Below are 24409 nucleotides of genomic sequence, written 5' to 3'. Positions count from 1 at the left end.
ATGGGCCAGGCATTAGAAACGACCATCCAGAGTTCACGTGTACTGGAAAGCAAATCAAAGCTTGCTAAGCACTAAAAATTTGAAAAGAGAAATTTTGGCGGGCGTTTTTTCCTTCTACTGTTCAAAGCACGTGGTACCGGTGCGAGGTATTTTATTGCAATAATGAGCCTTCATTGAGGGTTAAAAAAATTACAACTCGGCTGTTAGAAAAATATCGATAAAAACAGTGGTTTTCAAATCGGTCTCAACCGTCGCTTGGGGGCATTGAGAATCTACAAGAATATGCAGTGTGTAAAGTATGGATACACTGATTCATCTTCATTGTGAATTGACTTTTTCATTTGAATAACTATTTGGACTGAAAATTAATGTTCCTTAAAAGCTGGAACCATCCATTGTCATAATTTTGTAATTCCTCTAAGTAAGTTCAAAGCTGGGATCTCATCACTTTGTTTGACGTTTAGGAATTAAATTTACAATAGGGATACGACAATTAAACGTTCATTTCATGGATAAAGTTAAAACCAAATAAATAGCATGAAACTTTTTGGTAATAAAATCTGAAGTTTTTATTTTTTTAAACTTTAATTTCATTAATTAAATATTTTAAAGTTTTTATTGTGCATCAATGTGTTCAATTCTTCCATCCAATTATAAGAAAACTTTAAAAGCACATTGAAAACATGCAGAAAAAGTCTTTTATAAGGTTTCAGCGGAAATCTTATAAAAGACTTCCAGGCAGATTTTTTTTCCGAACGTATCAGGTCCACACAAATCCAGCCAATTTTATTTAGAAACCTGGCAAAATCCAGCATTTGATTTCAAAATGATCAACTCGATATCCGGGCAAACTTGGTCAGGACCGCGAAATTGTTCAGTAGAATCAAGAAGAATACAATTGGAATTTTTTTTTTGTTTTCATCAAACCACATCAGCAGATTTTAATTTGTATATCAAGCTTCGAAACACAAGTCATGATTATGAAATGAAAAACAAATGAAAAATTGTAATAATTCAATTTTAGTTTTATGTAACATTTTCAAAATGAAGTGAATATATCAGGGCTTTTTACTTACCTCAAATTTTGAGTCAAATGTGCGGGCAAGTCCGGAAGAATACGTGCAACCTGCCAACTTTAGATTCAAATGTTTTTCGTGATAGAATGAATAACCATTCCAGCAAAATAATCTTATAATCTAATAGATCATTTTTGATTCAAGGGAAATTATTTCAAATTTCTATTAGCAAACCTATTAACTATTGGTTATTCAATAATATGAAAACGATAAACTTTGCTAATAATTCCAATTAAAAGTTTAAGAACACTAACAAAACTTACAAAGCACACATAGCCAAACATGGTCAAATTTGTTATGATGATTAACAAAAAGCTATCAAAATTTCAAAAAGTCAAACGACTGATTTTGATTGATATTATATGTGAACCCGAGCAAGGCCGGGTAAAATCAGCTAGTTTAAAATAAAACTGAGATTAAGTACTGTATGCTGAATCCGATGAAAACTGAATTTTAGTTTCGAAGCTTGTATGTGCGCCTTACTGAGAAGCATAACTGAAATGTGATACATTTTAGAAAGATTTTATTCAACATAACAACATTCAACATAGTTGTGAAAAACACTTCCGATATCTCAAAGATACTTACTTTGCAGAATTTGATCCTGTCGTTACATCCCAAAAACGAATGCCAAATTTCGCTGTTTTTGGGCTTAAATTTCTGTGCGGTCCTTAATCAAGGTTGCCGAAAAAAAATCTGTGTTTTTGAGAAAAATAATTCTGATTTTCTGTGATTTTACCCCAAAAATTCTGTGATGGATTTCTGTGATGCAATTTCCTTGAACTTCATTGGGTTATTTTCACATTTTAGTTAGGCAAAATCAATTACGATTACCAATCTTATCATACTTTTCTAATTCAAAGAAAGAAATCTTAATTTAATATTGTCCAAAAAAATTACAATTTCGGAAATCCATTCAAAATTTAAAAATTCTGTGAAATCTGTGAAAATTTCAAAATTCTGTGTTATGTGACACAGATTCTGTGATGAAAATTTGCTCAAAATTCTGTGATATTATAGATTATTCTGTGATTTCGGCAACCTTGTCCTTAATGTGTTAAAAAGAAGGTTTCTTCGGAATTCTCAAATCTCACATCTGAGCCCGTCATCCGGATCTATTATTTGGAATGTAAAGCAACTAACAGCTTTTTAAAGGTTTGTTTTGTTTGTGCTTTGCCGTCTTGCATTTGCCTTCAATTGCTCGTAAAATAATTGGATGGTGCAAAAGTTTCACCAATTTTATTCCCTTTCCAATGTTGTGTTTTATAATCGAAAGGTTAAATAGATTTTAAAGTTGTGATTTTGATTTGTTTCTTGGATGAAGGTTATTTAAAAAAATAATTAATTTTAGCAAAAAATAAGTTTTATAAAAAATATTAAAAAAAATTCATTGGGAGATTTCAAAATTATAGTAATCCACATTCGCACGTTCGACTTTTTTGCCACTAGTTGAAATTCGTCATTTATTCCTTTTTTCTCCTTTTTTCTCCAATCATGGGTAAATTCGAATGGTTTGATGCCTCGGGCTTATTTAATTACGTAGGTTTTTATAGCACTTGGATTCAATCAAATGGAGCTTATTTTAAATGATCACTGATTGTACCGGTTTATTGACAGCGACGGTGCGTATTTTTGTCTTTTGTTTGTGGATTTATCTGTTTATTTATTTTTTTCTGCAAGTTTTTAGTTTGAATGAATGAAAGCACAGTTTTATTTCGTACTGTTCTCTGTTATTGATCTTCAACTACATGTACAAAAAGTGCATGTAATGAGATTTTTTAAAAAATTTTTATTGAATAGCGGCGAGTGATTTATGAATGATTTCCAAATGTTTCCCCGACAATCCGCCTGTTTGCCAATATATCGATACTAATACAAAGTTCTTCACTTCCCCACAAACTATCTACAAACAACTAACATTTTCAGGATGACATAATAAGTTCCCTCTACTCCAAGGTAATTGTAGTAAACATAAGAATTATTCGTCCTTGCTGCATTGTTACACCAGACACTAGACAGTGCTGTGTTGTGCCATCGTACTTAGCTTCTTGTTGTTGTTGATAAAAGTAAAACAAAATGAATCCCACCATCACCGATAATGTCAAATGGTTAAGACATTCACAGACACAACAGTGAGCTTTTTCCGTTTGAGCTGCACTTTCTTTAGCACCTAAATGTACCTGCATACCTATAATACGTTACTAACTAACTATAGCTTGTGAACCGTGTGGCTCTTGAAACATCTCAGCAAAAGTTGATAATGAAATTGTGAACTTGTGACAATGAAAGGGGAATTTCGCTCCTCGACGTTGATGCACCTCGGCGGCGCTCGCTGCTGCGAATGGTTTTCTCCAGGACAGCTGCAGTGGAGACAATTGAGTTTTTCCTTGTTTTACATTGTGACTAGTAAAAAAAATCAGTGCAACTTTATAACTTCAACAGGGAATCAGCAGTCGTGTTTTATCTTCTTTTCTGTTATGAACTTTTCTTACATTTTGTAATTTATTTTTTTTTTCTTACGACGTAAGTCAGACGAGCGTTAATTACAAAGATGTCAGAAATTTTACCGCATGTAAAGTAAAAAACGAAAGTTGCGTTTGCTTAGTTTAAGTTTTAGTCAAAGTTTGCATTACATCGACATGGCAGATTATTGAAAGGTGGAATGACCAAAAAGTGCTTAATTTCAACGTAGCATAAATCCCATTAATAGATTTTTTGAAAATCAAACGAAACCCCAATTCTATTGTTGACACAGAAAAAAATTAGTTAACTTCGTTTTCGGTGCAGGGTCTTCAGTTTTTAAAACGGTCTCCAAGCAGGAGGAACGGCATTTGGAAATTCTGCACTCGCACCAAAATGTCTATTTCGCAAAATCATTGTGCGACCAAATTCGACTGTTTAGTATCGTTATGGATGAAGAGACATATGTACGTCAAAATTGACTATAATCAGCTACCGAACAAGAATGGTACAAGGCGGCGACGGGAAGGAGCAAGATGGCAAAGTAATGGAGTGCTCATGGTGAGATAACCGGCAAATCATTTTAAGCAGATTTGTGCCAACGTAAGAACTTCACTTTACAATTGACACACGACGTATCACTGGACACGACACTTAATGTAATTACTTGCAGTATCGTCGAGAGATGAGTTGGTTACGAAATTTTCCCTTGGTTAAGGTGGAAACCGGCAACCAACATATTTGGTGGGAAATTTTCATTCATTAGCGGTTTCTCTTAAGTACTTATGAACATCGATTACATTTTCGCATTAGAGCACATTTTTCCAGTTTATTATAAACTTTTGATCCCATCGATAGATTTTTTCATAAATTTGCGACTGCTAGCTTTATATTACAACAATCACTATGCAACATTTCAATAATAAGCTATGCGTAGTTTCTAAAATGTTGCAGTTTGAATGATATAAGTCCAAAAAACGATTTTTGATCTCAGCCACTCAATTTTTGGAAAGCTCAAATTTTGTGAAATAAAAGTGTGACAGTTTGTTTGTTTGTTTATGGTTAGTAAAACAGATCACATATTGATCCAAATGGTGGATTAAAAATTGAAGATAAACTATAAATACATGGAATTTACCCTACACTTTACTGAAAGCACTAAGAAACGTCAAAATCATAATGATTCGAGAAGCGGTTAAACGTCCTTATCGCACCAATTAGTGCTGTATTAGCTCCGTAGTTGTTCTATCGGAGAGAAGCAAAGAGCTGAAGATCACGATTCCTCAAGCCTCGAGGACGTATGCTGAGTTGGAGGGCTTCTAGCAATGCGGGGCAGTCGGTTCTCGACGAAAGCTCATCGCCGACGATAGATTGGGCGGCAGCGATTTTCGTAGCTGGGAAATCGGAACGGGTCATGCTAGTTCAGTTGCCGGAGAGCAAATCGCAAAAATCGCAAGTAAGGGCACCAAACAGCCGAGGCATATTCTAAGGTCGATCGAACCAAGCTGCAGTCAAGACTCTTACTTACTTACTTAATGATCCCGCGCCGATCCTCCGGTGCATAGGGCCGTGGTAAAAGACCTCCACTGTTGACGATCCGGAGCCAGCGTCTTCACCTGGTCCCAGTCAAGATTCTCGTCAACAGTTCGGATTTCAGCGGCTAGGCTTCGCCGCCACGAGTTTCTGGGCCTGCCTCTTCTTCGATGACCTTCTGGATTCCAATCTAGCGCCTCTCTGCAAATCTCGTTTTCATCTTTTCGCAGCGTGTGCCCAATCCATCTCCACTTACGTTCCCGAATCTCGATTTCTAGCGCCCTTTGATGACACCGGCGATGTAGTTCCTCATTCGAGATCCAGTTGCCAGGCCACCAAGCGCGGATGATATTCCGCAGGCAACGGTTTACAAATACTTGCAGTTTTCGCGTCGTCACCGCATATGTGCACCAAGTTTCACACCAAGTTTCAAGACTCTTGAGACAATAAATATCCTTAAAGTCTTTTGTCATTAGGAATAGAAGACCCAAGCATCTGGAAGTTTTGTTAATGATGTAGTTTATGCGGATCTTGAAATCCAGCCGTTTGTTCAAGATCACACCTAGGTCTTGTTGATGGGGTGAAACAATTTCAAGCCGTCGGCATACGCAAGTTTTGGTCCATCGAGAAGCAACAGCACGTCTTTGAAGTAACTAGATCAGGAATATTATGGGTCCTAGGTGGCTCCCTTGAGGTACTCCAGAAGAGGCGGAAAATTGACTGGAAAATGATTCACATGTTCGTACAATAAGTTTCCGTCGTACCAGGTAGCTATGGAAACATTCCAGTAAGAGTCGAAAATACCGATACGATCTAAAACGGTGATACGGTCAAAATTTCTTCAATATCAACTTGACGTATTTCTTTCAATTTTGCATTTAAACAACCTGAACACCCCTCATTTATTTTGAAGGTGTGTGTGTGTGTAGAATGTTGCTCCTATTTTGATTTTGGAATTCACTCTTCAGTTGTCAAAATGCCGTCCAAGGAAGAAAAGCAGCGTATCAAAATTTTGCTCGCGCATCGCGAAAATTCGAGCTACTCGCACGCCAAGCTGGCAAAATCGCTAAGAGTTGCCAAATCAACCGTTACAAATGTAATTAAAGTGTTTGGGGAAAGTTTGTAGACAGCCAGGAAGTCTGGATCGGGGGGAAATCGAAAACCGGAAGCCGCTGAGACGACAAAGAGAGTTGCCGGTAGTTTCAAGCGAAACTCTAACCTCTCTCTCCGAGATGCAGCAAATAAGCTGGGTGTACCGTCTGCAACCGTGCATCGAGCCTAAAAACGAGCCGGACTATCGACTTACAAGAAGGTAGTGACTCCAAATCGTGATGATAAACAAAATACGACGGCCAAAGCGTGATCCCGGAGGCTGTACACGACGATGCTGACGAAGTTTGACTGGGTGGTAATGGACGAGGAAACCTACGTCAAAGCCGACTACAAGCAGCTTCCAGGACAGGAGTTTTATACGGCAAAAGGAAGGGAAAAGGTAGCAGATATTTCCAAGCACATGGAACTGTCAAAGAAATATCTGATTTGGCAAGCCATCTGTACCTGTGGCTTGAAAAGCAGCATTTTCATAGCTTCCGGGACTGTCAACCAAGAAATTTACGTGAAAGAGTGTTTGAATAAACATCTGCTGCATTTCCTGAAGAAACACGGTTGTTCCGTACTGTTTTGGCTGGATTTGGCATCTTGCCATTACGATAAAAAGGCCATGGAGTGGTACGCCGCCAACAACGTGCAGGTGGTTCCCAAGGACAAGAACCCTCCCAACACGCCAGAGCTCCGCCCAATTGAGAAATACTGGGCTATTGTCAAGCGGAACCTAAAGAAGTCCAAAAACACTGCTAAGGACGAGCAGCAGTTCAAGGCAAACTGGCTTTCTGCGGCGAAGAAAGTGGACAAGGTGGCTGTACAAAATCTGATGGCAGAGGTTAAGCGTAAGGCCTGGCAATTCGGATTTGGAAAAGCGGAAGCCTAACTGAATATTTTTCCTGAATTTTATACTAATTAAACTTGAAAAAGAAATTTAATTTTATTTAAAAAAAAACTATTTCACCGATTTACACGCGTTTTCCCTTGACCAAATTTTGACCGTATCACTCTTTAGTTTGGCGATGGCTATTCTGTGGTTCACCTTGTCGAAAGCCGCGGACAGGTCGATGTAGATGAAATCGGTTTGAGATGCTCTGGCAAAGCTGTCTTGCACGGAAGACGTGAACGCCAATACAAAGGTGTGTTGTCGTAGAGCGCAGAGCAGTTGCCTTCAAGATGGTATCGTCATGGACTACGGCGTGTTGAAAGGAAGTACTTTGACGTGGGACGTCACTAGCCGCAATAGTCAACTGGACCGAGGACATTGAGCCAGAATCAAAAGTACTTCGGAATTTGTCTGCGAGATGATTACAAATATCACGGTCTGAAATTGCCGACTTGCCTTCCATGTATGACGGTAAGCCGGATTCCGTTGGTCCTTAATGTAAATACTGGTTAAACGATTTGGGTCTAGTTTTAAAACCACGCTGTATCCGAATAAGGTAGCCCTCGTAACATCGTGTGCATACTTTTTTATAGGCTGAGTTAAGTTTGCAATATTGGTTTTTGGTGTGTAGAGACTTGTGCTTCATGTAGTAGCGGAGGGCTTTGTTCTTAAGACCTTTCATTTGCCGCAACTCTCTCTTGACCCACGGAGCACGTGACGATCGATGATGTAGTTGATTATATGGAATAACTTCAAAGCAGCGGCGTTTGGATCGGAAGTTTCGAGTTCAGAATCCCAGCAGTCGATGGCCTCAAGCGTTTTTGAGATAACGACAAAATCGGCGTTCTTGAAATAGAAAAAAAAAATGCTGGCTTCTTGATAAGAGTCACAACTGCAGCATTATCGAGCATAAGCAGCATTGCCGGGTGATTACTTACTTACTAACTTAATGTTCCCGCGCCGATCCCCTAGTGAATAGGGCCGTGGTAAAAGACCTCCACTATTGACGATCCGGAGCCAGCGTCTTCACTTGGTCCCAGTCAAGATTCTCGTCGACAGTTCGGATTTCAGCGGCTAGGCTTCGCCGCCACGAGTTTCTGGACCTGCCTATCCTTCGATGACTCTCTAGATTCCATTCAAGCGCCTCTCTTCAAATCTCGTTCTCATCTCTTCGCAGTGTATGCCAAATCCACCTCCGCTTGCGTTCCCGTATCTCATTTTCTAGCGCCCTTTGATGACACCGGCCATGTAGTTCCTCATTTGAGATCCAAGCGCCAAGCTCGGATGGTACTCCGCAGGCAGCGATTTACAAATACTTGCAGGTTTCGTGTCATCACCGCATATGTGCAGCAAGTTTCACACCCGTACAACAATACGGATTTGACGTTTGAGCTGAAGATTCGGATTTTCGTTCGAAGAGAGATCTCGCTTTACCGCCAGATGTTCAGGATGTAAAAAGTTATGGAAGTTCAAAGTCAAAGTGGCAGTGCGCTTGCTTCCAATTCCTGTACAATTATGAACGGTACTGTATGAAGAAGGATATCTCCTGAAGCATTTGCTTTCGCTCGGCAGATTCTTCGAAGCTCTATCCCTGTTACCTCCAAATTTGATTAAATTACAATCAAAACGAAACATTTTGAGTTTGAGCTTGAGCTTAGACAAAACGTACATTTCAGTAGTTGCTACTCCGTGATTGACAAGAACCATCAAAATTGTACATAGATCCAAATAAATGGGGATTGGGATTAGCTTACCATTTTCTGTGTACACGTTTCGAAGGTTCCTTATCTTATATGGTCAATAACGGCGCCGGCCACGTCCTTACGGTTCATCGGGGAAAGGGAAGGATTGTTAGTTCGACTTCCGTTGCTACTAGAGACCGAATACACCTCTAAATCTCCACGGTCGTCACAGGAAGGGTGATTTGTTAGTGGGGAAGGTAAATAAGATCTGGATTCCCCTTGGGAAGGGGTGTGATCAAAGCAAAGTTAAATATTTAATGATCGTCGCGTCGCACACTATCGAGTACATCGCGTTTTTATTTAGAGCAAATACGTCCTAACGTGGCAATGTCATACTCATACAATGCACTTGGCACCGGTGCAACTCACCGAATTTCACCGCGCGCTCAAGACGAGAAGAGCAAAACGTCCTAACGTGGCACTGTCATACACGTACAATGCACCTTACACCGTTTCAACTCACCGAACTTTACCACGCGGTTTTAACAAGAAAAGCAAAACATCCTAACGTGGCATTCACTTAGCACCGGTGCAACTAACCGAAGATTATCGCGCGCTTAAAACTAGAAGAGCAAAAACGTCCTAACGTGGCATTGGCATACACGTGCAATGCACTTGGCAACATTGCAAGTCACGCGTTTAAAACGAAAAGTGCAAGAACGACCTAATGACCAAAAACGTTCTAACGCATTGAACACAGACACAGACACAGACACAGACACAGAAACAGAAACAGACACAGACACAGACACATACAAAGACACAGACACAGACACAGACGGGAGTCATGCCTATCTCGGTTTTGTTGGTGGAGGACTCATATTGCTACGAAAATAGAGGCACGCAAAACGTGAGAACACGAGCCAGAGATAGCTCCATGGCCAACTGGCAGCAGCTGTGGGACAGCTCAGAAAGAGGAAGGTGGACCCATCGTTTGATCCCAAACATCAAAGAGTGGATGGAGAGAAAGCATGGCGAAGTGGATTTCTACATGACGCAATTCCTGACTGGTCATGGATGCTTCATGAAGTATCACCACAGGTTCGGACATGCGGCCTCGCCGGTCTGCCTAACATGCGGTGACGTGGACGAGACACCCGAACACGTGGTATTCTATTGTCCAAGATTTGAAGAGGAACGTGCCAACATATTCGCCGCCTGCGGACCAGAAACGACAGCGAACAACATGTTGCCGAAGATGTGTGATGACATTAACACATGGCAGGCAGTCAGTGATGGGCTCGCCCGGATAATGACTGCTTTGCAAAGGAGTTGGAAACTGACGCAAATTGCGATTGACGTTGGATAACGTAGGTTAACTTTACTAAGCTTAAAGAGTCCGAAGCTATGAAATGAACTACGCAAAACAATCAGCGTAGCCGATGGGACCACAACGTGAAGATGATCTTGGGCGGTCAGGATGATATTTAATTTAAATATCAACTTCTTGGAGAGTGTTGCGAAAGTAGCGCTATGCGTGAATTAGACACCCCCTACCGGAGTATTGCCTTAGGGCAGGTACCGGTTTGGGAAATAGTCTGACGCCCCAGGTGGAGTTTAGGGCATATGTATATACGGATGAGTATATAACGAGTTGACCCATTGTTCCCATGTAGACACGGCACTCGACGTGCATTGGGACCAATTCGAAAAATTCTTTCTTCGAATTTACCACCTGGGTAACCAAAAAAAAAATAGACACAGACACAGACACAGACACAGACACAGACACAGACACAGACACAGACACAGACACAGACACAGACACAGACACAGACACAGACACAGACACAGACACAGACACAGACACTGACACAGACACAGACACAGACACAGACACAGACACAGACACAGACACAGACACAGACACAGACACAGACACAGACACAGACACAGACACAGACACAGACACAGACACAGACACAGACACAGACACAGACACAGACACAGACACAGACACAGACACAGACACAGACACAGACACAGACACAGACACAGACACAGACACAGACACAGACACAGACACAGACACAGACACAGACACAGACACAGACACAGACACAGACACAGACACAGACACAGACACAGACACAGACACAGACACAGACACAGACACAGACACAAACACAGACACAGACACAGACACAGACACATACACAGACACAGACACAGACACAAACACAGACACAGACACAGACACAGACACAGACAAAGACACATGCACATGCACAGGCACAGGCACAGGCACAGGCACAGACACAGACACAGACACAGACACAGACACAGACACAGACACACACACACACACACACGCGTTATTCTTGAGCGGACCCTTATATATTCTCATCACAAATACATTCAAACGTCAGTACGATTTATTGCGCAATATTATTCTCACTCAAGTGTTTGTATACATTAACAGCAATCGCTACAGTTGAACCTCACAAGAAGATAGTTTATTTTGGTTGATTTGTTCTTTTTCGTGTGCAAGTATGGATCATGAGAGAGATCAGAACGGGACGCGTTTTTGGTTACTGAAAATACCGGGGGATGGGAATTGTTTGTTCGGATCCATTGTGCACCAAGTTTTTGGGGTACCCCCGAAACACCTACTCTTTGATTCCTACAGCCTTCAATTGAGACGAGCAGCAGTCGACGAAATCCGCGGAAATCTACCGTATTACTTCGTAACACTTTCCACCTTCGCTGCAGATACTATACGATCCGACACAATCAAAACGAAACATTTTGGAAGAAGAAGTCTCAAAAAATAAATCTCCCAAAATGACCATGATTCAAAAAAGCTTGATACCACTGCACTACATCCAGAAGAAGGAATCAAACCCACAACAGAATCCTTATGTTATCTTTCCAATCCGATCAGTTTACCAGTGCACAGTGGTTCAGAACAAACATTTATCGTGACAAAATTAATTACGCAAAATATATACGTTTTAGACATATGGTGTCTTCTGCAAAGTTGTTCACAATTATGAGGGCCGTATTTTGAAAGAAGAATCATTCTCCTGGGAATTCGTAATGCTAATTTCTTTCAGGAGCTAGATAGAGCAAAAATATGTTCTACAATGTTGTAGATTTAAACATTTTAACAAACTTTGCTGAACACATAAAAGTCGTACGATGAGACGTTTGCAATTTATAATTTTTTTAAGATTTACATATTAGAACGTGTCGAAAAAAACAGTTTTTTGACCATAACTTTTTCTAGTGAAGTTGTACAGTATTAGTGTATTCTAAACAATTGATCAGCATAACAATGCGCACGTTTTTCTTGAAGATTATAGGGAGCTATTGTTTCATTTGCCAAAGTTAGGAGCACAAATGTGTTCAAATTTGACCATTTTTGAGCTGCAATATCTCTGATTTGTGCAAACCTAAAAATCTTAAATTTATTGCAAAATGTAGCTTAAGATATGAAAATTCAATGCTGAAAAAATTGGAGATAGGTTTTTCTTTAAATTCGAGATTTATAATTTTGAAAATCGTAATTTCTCATGATTTTTTTTATGAAATTTTTACCAATTTTAATCCTTTTTTTATCAGAAACACAACCAGTACCAATACACAAGCCAACCATTACTCGTGGTATTGTTTAGAATTGTTCAGCTTCTTATTTTACAATTATCTTAAACATTTAAATATTTATAAAAATATTTGGAACAAAATTAACGAAATTCAATTGCTCTATGAAAATTCCACTTTCTTCAACCAATTTTCCGCAGCTACAGGCAGTGGAGAAATTTGTTTGACTCTCAGAACGCGATTGATCAATGAAATAAACTGATCAGAAAGTAATCAGCAACTTTTTGAAAACATCTGTACCAACACGTGAAAAGCATCTATCTCCAAAAGTAAACAAAATCCATTCTCAGTACCTCTTGATAGGCCAACATTTGCACTACTTAACGGTAAAACCCTTTTGAGAAAATAATATTTCGTTATATTAAAAACTCAATTTGAGTAAAGCATCCATAAACATTCTAAAACCAGAACCGCCATCACATTGATATACACCCTTACACCTTTACTCCGGAACCATTTTTCGAATGCGAGCGTATAACTAAAGCTTAAATAAGAAAATAGCAAAGGGTGTATAAACAGGTTAGACAAAATATTACGTGAGCTAGGTTCTATCTACGGTAGCGCGTTTTTTTTGTTCATGAAAATTGATGTTCCTCTATTCTAACATATAGATGATGCTTCTAAAAATCATTTGTCTTTCATAAAATGCAAAAATTTCAAGTTATTTTTAATTAGCGATTTAAAATAGGCTGTATTTTGTTCAAATGCGTTTTTCTCGATTCGCCATATATTTTGAATCCATCCTTTTCATGTGTTGGTACAGACATCTTCGATGTTTGTAACCCTACTGAATTTGTGTGCATGATGTTCTCTGAAACTCGATTTGTTCTTTGTTTCCTGGTTAAAATACTTGATAAACCCTGACTTTTCCCAACAGGCATTGAAATAAGGCGATCTTACTATAAAGAGACTCATGATCTTTCTAGAAAGGTCAACGGATTTAGACAACTTATCCGAATCAACGGTCATCTTTAAGTGGAGTTGCGATGGAAGCTTGAACCACTCGAGGTACAAGCAAGTAACTTTGGATAGCAACGCGGATGGAGACGTTGTAGAGTATAATGATTCCCATATTTTTGCTAGTTCTTTGGTGCCACTACGTGTAATGAACGGAATTTTTACAATTTGGAACAATGATTATCCATTATCAACAACATTGTGTCGACCAATATAATAGCTTAAAAAGAAACTAGTGCGCTCACACAAAGCGAAGTGTGAAAAATTGAAACAGAGATAAAATCGCTGTGACCATCATGCCGCATATCCTCTATCGCCTACAGTTGAATTTTCTTAGAGCAATTGAATGTCTTTAATTTTGTTCCAAATATTTTTATAAATAATTAAATGTTTAAGATAATTGTAAAATAAGAAGCTGAACAATTCTAAACAATATCACGAGTAATGGTTGGCTTGTGTATTGGTACTGGTTGTGTTTCTGATAAAAAAGGATTAAAATTGGTTAAAAATTCATAAAAAAATCATGAGAAATTACGATTTTCAAAATTATAAATCTCGAATTTAAAGAAAAACCTATCTCCAATTTTTTCAGCATTGAATGTTCATATCTTAAAGTCTGCTTCATTTAATATTGGAACAAATTCTTCTGCTCATTGTGGCCCTCCTAGTGGACGGATTTGGAAACTTTTTTCACCCACGTTTCGGGAAATTCACTACCTTTCACCATGTATCCATGTCATAACACCAAACGACAGCATTTTGTAAACAACCGCCATGGAAGCCGAACGGAGAGATCAAATTGTGCACAGTTTTCTTACGAGTACGAGTACGAGAATTTCTTCGAAACAGCAATGAATAATTTTTTTAATTTTTTTTTTATGAAAGAGTAAAGAAAATGCTACATTTGTATGAAAAACAAATTATGAATTCGTTAATAAATGACTGAACTACACGCAATTGTTTGTGTTCCAATATTAAATGAAGCAGACTTTACATCCGTCGAACTTGATCAGCACTTGGTCGTACAGCTTTCGAGCACGGATTCAGGCCACATTGTTCTGCTTCAGCGTCCGATTTGGCTGTTTGCTGGCTCGGAATGACCTTATTCCTTCCCGGAGACGAATTCGTCGCACCGTACTGTGAGCGGCCTGGAACTTATTGGCCAAATCGCGGTCTGAAAGATTGGGATTCCTCTTGACGGCCTTGATGACTTTCCCACGCAGTTTCCGGTCGACAGTTCCACTCCGACGCTTCGAATGCGGCTTCCGAGCCGTCGTCAATGTTTCCTTGTACTGCTTGATAACACGCCATACGGTATTTCTGGGCATTTTAAGCTGTTTAGCTAGCTTCGATGCCGACAACAATGGATTTTCAAGAAAACTGTGCACAATTTGATCTCTCCGTTCGGCTTCCATGGCGGTTGTTTACAAAATGCTATCGTTTGGTGTTATGACACAAATACATGGTGAAAGGTAATGAACTTCCCGACACGTGGGTGAAAAAAGTTTCCAAATCCGTCCAGTAGGAGCGCCACAATGAGCAAAAGAATTTGTTCCAATATTAAATGAAGCAGACTTTAAGCTACATTTTGCAATAAATTTAAGATTTTTAGGTTTGCACAAATCAGAGATATTGCAGCTCAAAAATGGTCAAATTTGAACACATTTGTGCTCCTAACTTTGGCAAATGAAACAATAGCTCCCTATAATCTTCAAGAAAAACGTGCGCATTGTTATGCTGATCAATTGTTTAGAATACACTAATACTGTACAACTTCACTAGAAAAAGTTATGGTCAAAAAACTGTTTTTTTCGACACGTTCTAATATGTAAATCTTAAAAAAATTATAAATTGCAAACGTCTCATCGTACGACTTTTATGTGTTCAGCAAAGTTTGTTAAAATGTTTAAATCTACAACATTGTAGAACATATTTTTGCTCTATCTAGCTCCTGAAAGAAATTAGCATTACGAATTCCCAGGAGAATGACACGCCCTAATAAATTATTCTTTCAAAATACGGCCCTCATAATTGTGAACAACTTTGCAGAAGACATCATATGTCTAAAACGTATATATTTTGCGTAATTAATTTTGTCACGATAAATGTTTGTTCTGGACCACTGTGCAGTGTACTTCTCGAGCCAGTTTAAGGCTATTTGACTCACCACACGTATCGGAAAATGAAGTTATGGCTGATTTCCCCTCAATTCCCCAACGTTTTTCAAATATTTCTGAAAAGGAATATTTGGAATTGAAATTTTTTAAGCAAATGAGACTCATCTTATGTGATTCTTCCGATAAATCGAATGAAGACTGCTTGAGCCACCGAAAGCATCGTAAAATGGAATTATGGCCGTTTTTACCCTCATTCCCCTATATTTTTCAAATAGTTAAGCTATACCTCCATTTTCCGAAGCGTGCGGTGGCGCAAATAGCCTTCATTCGATTCCTCGGAAAAAATGACACAAAATTGGTCTTATTTGGTTTTAATTTTAGGTCCGAACATGCTTTTTCTGAATGAAAAATGTTGAGAAATTAAGTAGAAAATAGCCATTACTTCAGATTCTGATGCGTGCGATGGTTCCAATAGCCTCGATTTCTTGGAAAAAAAAAGACATAAGATAAGTCTAATTTGGTTCAAAATTTTCAAGTCCGAACTTACTTTTTTCATCATTGATTAAAAAATGTTGGGAAATTGAGGGTAAAATCAGCCATAACTCCATTTTTCGAAGCATGCGATGGCTCAAACAGACTTCATTTGATTCACACAAGATAAGTCTTATTTTATTCAAAACATTTTTAGTCCAAATCAGTGTTTTTCTGGATTGTTTATTTAGGAGGGAAGATATTGAATTTCTTCGTTGTTTAAATACTTTTTTCCCCATTGTCCATTGGCTGCACTAAAAATTCTTACACACTGAAATAGCGCTCTAGTTTGCTTTTTTTTGCCATCAAGCTGAAATAGCAATCATGCTTCAACTCAGCTTCTATTTAGCGAGTTGGCGTTTTAAATCAGCCAAATGTTTGTAAGGTAGTTTTTTCCTCTTGAGTACCGGAGCCTTCCGGTTTAGGGAAGTTTCTTAAATTTGAATTAACACGGAACCTGATCGTTCACTTTCACAACTGACTGTAGAAAATTATCGCTGCAGCATACTTAGCACACGATTAAAAAAAAGGGCAGAAAGACTCAACACGAAAACCAAAAAACGCCCGATGATAGATGAACCCCACGTAATACTGGTGGTTACTGTCAGGTGGCACCCGTAGGAATTTCGTCCTGTAATTCAGGAATTCAGTCAGGGAGGGTTTTTATTCGTAATTCAGGAATATTGTCCAATTTTTTTGTGATTCAAAGGGTCACTATCCCGAGCGAATTAAATACAATTTTAGTGTGTACGCAATGCGAATGCGCTGGTAGGGCGATAACAAATCGTAGAAACGCCAATCATGTCCACATTTTTTACCAATTATGTTGAAATATCAGATCTCATGATTGGAGTAAAGGCTGAGTTTTGGGCGTGGTCTGTTGTGGACCTTTCTTGGCCATAATTGGACATTTGAAATCGTCTTTCTCCTGCTTATATTTTACTAATCAATGTAGATGTTTACAAGCATGTAATCAAGTTTGTCAGTTTGTTATTTTTTTGTTTCAATTTACCAACCAATGAATTTCCTAGAGGGCTTGTGTTTCCCTCTGTCTCTAGTTCAACAGTTGTGTCACGAAAAAAAAGGAAAGCTTCTTATCAAGACCAAACAAACGCTGTAATGGGCAATGATCCTTTACAAGGGTTGCTGATAGGTATATGCACCAACAAAAAAATAAACATAACCCACCCGAAGGCATTTAAAGCATGCTGTGAGTTGAATACCAACGAAAGCCAACAATCTCAACCAATTAGTGCAACTCGTGCTTGGAATGAACGAAAGGAAAAAACGAAACAAATTTTTCTCGGATTTATCTTAATTGTCCTCCCTTTGGCCATGATTGTTTTTTTTTCGTAATTGTATTATCTTGTCTGACTTCATTTGGAAACAATTATTGTGTTTTTTGTGTTTCTTGCTTAAAAAAAAGGTGTCAAATAGTTCCTCGAACTCGATGATTGCCCTGTTGACACGTGTTTCTATTTATACCACCTAGAATAAAAATACAGTTGAACTTTCCACTTTTTCACGTCAGTGAAGTGTGCTGAACCATAAATCTTGATTATGTGCTCCAGGGATAACAATTTGTTTTCCAAACCACAGCCTAGTTCTCGAATTCTTTAATTGGACACCAAAACACCGAAACCGAAATATGCCGGCAGGGTTTGAAATTCTCTAATATTCCTAAATTCTTTGCTTGCTTGTTGTTTTATTTATCATCGGTGTATCGCCTAGGCAAAGTATTTCAAGAGAAATTTGGTTGTATTTCGTCTCTTGGTTTTAGCAGCTGGTTTCTGAAATTAAGATTCGTGTACAAGAGCACGACGTAGCAGCAAGAAACAAATCGGATTTGAGTCGTTTGGCTGAATAGCCGAGTAACTGTAACGAATCCTGGTCTGGTAGGTAAACGAAGCTAATTAATGTTTGAGATTCATCCGATTCTGTTTGCCCCTTTATCGTAGGCTGGAATCGGTGGAACGTATCAGGAGCGACGTTAGGCATAATTTAAAATTCATTGACTTTCGAAGATCAAAGGTGGGTGTCTTAAGAGAAGTATCTATCGTTGGATGTGGGCTTTAATTTACTGTTAATTTCGGTTACTTTGCAGCCAATTTGTTTCCTTTTAGGAAGATTTAATTTTCCACATTGAATTTATTGAAACAGTAAAATCCCAAATTTTTAATTCTAGCGTGGTGGATTGTGAAAAAATCAAAGTATAAACTATCGAAGATGATCGAAGATTTTCTAAAATTTATTAACAAAAAATACTGTTTTTCGGTAATTTAATTTTTGTTTATTTTATCGAAGGAAGAAAAAACCTAATACTGAAGGCTGTTGCCTTTAAACGGAGAGCTTAAATTCATGCACAAGTTTAAGTTCAGCATCAAATGAAGCTGCTGCTGCTGCTGCACTGTGTACAGAAGCCTCCGTTGGACTGGAAAGTAAGCTAATGTTAAAACACACAAACAAACAAATAGTCTCAATTTAATTGCATTGTGTTCTTTGCCGACAGGCGTTGCCTTTCTCTTATTTTATTTATTTTGTTCAGTCTTCCTTTTTGTTCACACTATTTTAAGTTGACGCCGGCGGAAAACCAACATCCTGCAGGGCACATTTGCAGCAGCAGCCTTATCAATGCTACTCGATTTACCAGTAATGACGCGGTTGCTTCAACTCAACCCTTCTGTGTTCCCTTTTTTGTTGGTTTACCACCACCGTGAACATATTCGATGAACACGGTGGGCTGATGATAACAGTAACAAATCTGCAAATTTATTGGCTAAAATCTATTTTTCATTGAAGACCAAACACGATAGTGGGTGTTCACTTTTAGAACACGAGAATAATTTCAAGACATTCCTGTAAGGAAAGATAAGGGCTTATTTTTTTTTAACACCCAGAGATTTCTCTGTAGACTCTCTAAAAATGGATCATTGCCGTTAATTTGCTTACAACGAGAAACAACGGGAGTTCTGTGAGAGAGTTGTGCGGTTTTTCAAAACGCAAATTAGATAATCAACAAAAAAATTGTTTGTCAGACCACTGCCAGGACTATTCTGGGGATAATTCTTCGTCATCACACCGCTTTGAGATTTCAATGTCGTTACTTGTTTGTCCGTGCATCTGATATCTAAATCTTCCTCCATGGGAATCTGTGGATGTAAGGTACACCGGGGTAAGTGTGGACGGTTTTTCGTATAGTTCAACTTTAAAAAATCATTAAAAAATCAGCAGTGGAGCAATTTTCATAAAATTACATTCAATGTGATGCAGAACATGTTGTTACAAACGCTGAAAAGATGAGCTCGATAGAAGCAAAGCGAGAAAAGTTAGCACGTAAATTGTAATGGACTGCTGGTGTCTCCACTTACCCCGTTTTATGGGGTAAGTGTGGACGGTAGATTTTCTCTTTGATTTCTCAGAAAATTTCCAAAAAATTTGTGTTTTCTTGGTCGAATACGTTATTTTATTGCTCGAATCGTCCAAAGTTTTGAAAAAAAAGTTCATGATACTATTAGTAAGGCATCTTTCAATAATTATTGTGTGTAATTTATGTTGCCACACACGAGATCCGATTTTATCAAAAACACAGAACAAACAAGTACTTTACCCAACTTTTCATGATCCGAATGCTAAATATAGCTAAATAATACAATTCATGAAGGATGAAGGACAGAAAATTGAAAAAATGTCTAAACATCAAGTCTTTTTAAAGCCGTCCACACTTACCCCAGGCAGGGGTTGGAGACAAAATTTTAGTTTTTTGTAAATAAACTCTTTTTTATTCAATTTTTACCGCTGTTTTTTTTTCCTAACTGGTTGTTTGCAATGTAAGGATTGTTTCAATGTAGAGTTTTTCATCGAGAGCCAGCTAGTTTACGAGAAATTTGCAATTGAAAAAGATGCACATCAACTCGACATCGTAGTTGAAAATAGAAAATTCCAAAAAAGTCGCTGTAAACATCCGTTATTGTCTGAATCTTATCTTTTTCACAGTTATTGAATAGATTACAAGTAAATTGAACATTCTGCATTAAAAGTTTGAGAAAATAGTGCACAGTAGTGTTTTAATAGCCATCGTCCACACTTACCCCGCGTCCACACTTACCCCGGTGTACCTTAATTAAAAAATGGAAGCAGCGAAATTTACGGCCATCCATGATTGGCATCTAGATGGAGGGAGTTAAGCTTCAAATAGCACACCATAAAACCGGAGTTTTGCTCGCGACCAACAAAAGAGTTGTGCTGCATATGGAGATTGCTGTTGAAGGAAACACGTCATCATCATAACAGCAACTGAAATACCTCGGAGTAATGGTCGACAATTGTCTAAATTTTGTGCGCATGTCAAATACCGTTGTAAAAGTCAATCGAAAGTCGAAAGTATTGGCCTGGATTATGCCGAACTGCCAAAGTCCAAAGAGTAGCAAGAGACGTCTCCTTGCGAGCGTAGCACTGTCGAAACTACGATACGGAGGAGTGGCCTGGAGCTCCTCCTTAAAGGTAGAGCGCAACAGATCTAAATTACGGAGCACACATCGGCTGATAGTAGTGATTGAAATCCTCTCCCATTTCCTCATCAAAACACGCTCTGAGGCCTCGCATAGGAATACCGCAACAGGAGTTGAGTGAGAGCCATTCGTTTGGGTTTTCGGATTCGCTGTCTCGAATGTATATTACCTACTTCGTGAAGCCGGGCCATGTTGAGACGGTTTGCATAATCGGTTTTGTCGTTTTCGCTGCCTCAACGCAATCTTTGCTTTCGAGTAAAGCGTTGAAAGAGAGAAGGTTGTTCCATTCACACTCAACCAAATACAATCACTGGCTGATAACCATGCGAGTTTCCTGTGCATACAGGACCATATCAGCAGATGCAGCTTTTGTCGTCGCGGGCATGATTTCCATCGACGAGTATTGCTTTATAAGGTGTCTAACAAGGTGTTAGGTCCATTTTACGGATTGCATTCCAATGTACGGTGAGCCACCGCGTCTCCCCAGTTTGCTACTCTGGGTCCATGGGTGCAATTGGACGACTCATGTTTAGTGGTGAGAGATTGTTTCGTGCTAAAGCGCTCCAAAGCAATACTCGTTTCCGAATCCTCTATCAGCAATGACCTCATTTCAACACGACTCGATGCACAACCTCTCCTCCAACGAGCTCCCCGATCCCGACATCTCATCGTGTTGAAAGAGGTCCACATTTTAGCACAACTGCTAGCTTTGTCGAACCCTGACACCTCCGGCACAACACTGTGCTTCGTCTGGCACCTTTTGTACCTGATACATATCTAAGTGTTGACATGTAGGTAGTCACCACTTTGTGCATCTACTCATTAAGCGATCTAGCAGGTCCCGAAATGCAAAACGAGTTGGCGATCGCACTCCCTCTGGTCACATGTGCAGTTTAGGGACAAGATCCCCCGAACGCGTGTTGGACCCTCACCCACAGACCCGAGTACTGGTACGGTACGTAAATACCAAGATGTACCTCTTCTTCCGCGCAGATTTAGCAGTTCTGTCGACGGCCTCTAGTGGGTTTCGTGACCCATCACCGCAGGCCAACATATACTTTGTCGTGGACGTACTTATCATCTATCCAATTATTCCTGCTTCGATTTTTAGTTTGCAATAGATCTCCTCCACCGCCGCAGAGGATCTGCCGACAATATCAATTTTGTCGGCCGTCTCAGTGAACTATGTACAATGATTTTTCGTTCTGTTTGTGTTTTCTAGCGTTCCTTGTTGATTTTCTCCTCCCGATTTTCAGTCATTTTTTACTCCAGCAATCATTCGCTTCGAAACTGAATCAATTCGTTCGCGAGTTGATTCGGTGCGAATTGATGACTCAGACCCTTAAGGAAGAATGCTAGGAGAACAATTCTCGGGATAAAGACTAAGACCCATATTTGATAAACAATCTACACAATTTGAGAGGGAAAAAGCCAATATTGGCATAGATTTGGTTTTTGAGCAACTTTTACGTTCCTAGAATTCAATCTTTTTGCTTCACAAAGCAGTCGTGGCGAAGCATGATAGTCAGCGAGTTGAGAAGATGTCGAATGATTTGATCCCCCTTTACGCGTAATGTCTTCATTAAGAGCGAATGATGGTTGTCTGATGGTTACCGAGTTCAGAGTATCTGAAAATAACTGATCACTAAAGAGGGGAAGAAAAACAAACTAAGTATGCGTCGTTCGTTGCTGAAAAGCGTCGTTTGTAAAGAAAACATACTTTCTATGTTGAGGAGTAAATTTATAGTTGACTAGGATTGGGGTGGAAAATCATTCTGAACGAAGATCTGCAATCTTGCTTGTGGCGTTATACAGCGGAGTAGGATTCGATGCAACACTTTTTAGCCGGCATATTACCCCTTCTTCCACTCCTCCGGTAGCTGTTCTGTATCCCAGATCCGGACCATCAACCGGTGTAGGCAATCGGACAACTTATCCGGGCCCTTTTGGATGAGTTCCTTTCCAGCCGACTTGTTGCTATTCAGCTGGCGAATGGCTTCCTTAACTTCACTCGCTGTGGGAGTTGCTCTCCTACGGAGTTTGCTACGTCGAAGATCTAGTCTTCTGCATGTGCACCGTTCAGGTTTTCATCGAAGTACTGCTTCCACCTTTTGATCACCTCACGATTGTCCGTCAGGATCCCCCCGTCCTTATCCCCGCTTATTTCGGTTTGCGGCACAAAGCCTTTATGGGATGCGTTGAGTTTCTGATAAAACGTCTTTCCTGGGAACGATGCAGCAACTTCAGCTCCTCGAACTCGTCCTCCAGGCGATGCTTTTTCTCCTGGAACATTCGGTCCTGCTGCCTCTTTCGATGTCGGTGATTTTCCATGTTTCGACAGGTGCTTCTTTCACCCTCCTACACTCCTCGTCGAATCAGTCTTTCCGTCGAGTTTGTTCCACATGTCCGATGACGTTATCCGCAACTTTGTTGATGGCTGTCTTGATGGTATCCCAATAGTCCTTCGTCTAGCTCGCCCTCTACCAACAGCGCAGGCTACTTCAGTTGTGCGATATTTACCCGGAGCGGCGAGCGTCAGTTTCGGATGTAGTTCACTACGGAGAGTTTCGGGCGTATGTATCTTCACCATCACCCACCATAGTTCGACTCGATGTTGGCTCTTCGAAAGGAGCTGACGTCGATGATGTCCGAGAAGTGCCGGCTGATTATTAAAACGAATGAACTCATTCATCCTCAATGTTTGCAGTCTCTAGCATACCTGCGATCTGCGATGTGAATTAAATGCTATCCGGCCTGCTTATCTTTTAGGCACTGCCAATCGCTAGTGAAGTATGTTACCTTGTAAAAACATCAATGATGTGAACAAATAAACAGTAACATACTAGTGAAAAACAAAAGAACCATGTTTGTGAAAAATCGAGCCATGGATGCCTGATACAAAATTCATAATCATTGGTTACATGCAGTGATGTCAACTTTCCAGATTTTGTCTGGATCTTCAGACTTTCAGACTTTTTGGACTTCTGCCAGATATTTTTTTTAGGTTTCCAGGCTTCCACTTTATTGTCATTTCTTCCAAACAATTCCAGACTTTTGGGTTAGGACATAAATTGTTTTTATAAACTATTAAAATTCAAAATGGTCATGGTATAATATGGCAGGAAACGATTAAAATTTATGAATCCACAAGTGGTTGAAAGCTATTAATAATGGCAAATGCATCGAAGATGTGTGTTACATTGAGAGCAAACAGAATATGTTACTGATAGAGACAGAAACAAACGGCTATCTGCAAATCTGCAACATTGAGATCTGGCGACCAAAAAAAACACCTTCACAAGTAAGCTATCCAGACATTTCCAGACATTTTTTTTCTAAATAGTCCTGATTTTTTCGAAAAACAGTTGGCAACCCTGGTTACATGAGTTTTAGAGCTTGGTTTTTGTAATTCGTTTATAAAATTTTCCCTATTCATGCATTACCATTATAAATAGAACAAGGGTTTGATGGTGTTTTGGCTAGAATATATTGCAATACCTATTATATTAGACCGGTTGTTCTCTACGGGCACGAGACATGGATATTGCTCGAGGAGGACCTGCGTACACTCGGAGTATTCGAGCGACGAGTGTTAAGAACCATCTTTGGCGGCGTACAGGAGAACGGAATGTGGAGGCGAAGGATGAACCACGAGCTCGCGCGACTCTACGGCGAACCCAGTATCCAGAAGGTGGTGAAGGCTGGCCGGATACGCTGGGCGGGACACGTTGCGAGAATGCCGGATGACTGTCCTGCAAAACAGGTGTTCGCCACGAATCCGGTAGGAACAAGACGAGCAGGGGCGCAACGAGCGAGGTGGTTAGACCAAGTGGAGCGTGATCTGGCGAACGTGGGGTGCCCGAGAAATTGGAGAACGGTTGCCATGGACCGAGTG

The 24409-nt window shown here is 39.7% G+C and overlaps 1 protein-coding gene across 8 annotated transcripts in view; it reads left to right on the top strand.

Moving 5' to 3' along the window:
• The window catches only part of LOC129756171 (protein furry), a 347173-nt gene that overhangs the window by 278617 nt on the left and 44147 nt on the right, over nucleotides 1-24409 (top strand). For 5 of the 8 annotated variants that reach the window (XM_055752970.1, XM_055752968.1, XM_055752969.1 and 2 more), the window contains one exon: nucleotides 3003-3032. The exons of the other annotated variants lie outside the window; for them this stretch is intronic. In XM_055752970.1, the coding sequence (XP_055608945.1) occupies nucleotides 3003-3032 (30 nt within the window). The remainder of the gene's footprint in view (nucleotides 1-3002; nucleotides 3033-24409) is intronic. 8 annotated transcript variants of the gene reach the window in all.

Source organism: Uranotaenia lowii, chromosome 3, assembly GCF_029784155.1.
Source record: "Uranotaenia lowii strain MFRU-FL chromosome 3, ASM2978415v1, whole genome shotgun sequence".
In the NCBI taxonomy this organism is placed as follows: Eukaryota; Metazoa; Arthropoda; class Insecta; order Diptera; family Culicidae; genus Uranotaenia; species Uranotaenia lowii.
The sequence above is the reverse complement of the archived record's forward strand: the minus strand, read 5'-3'. Positions and strand labels throughout refer to the sequence as shown.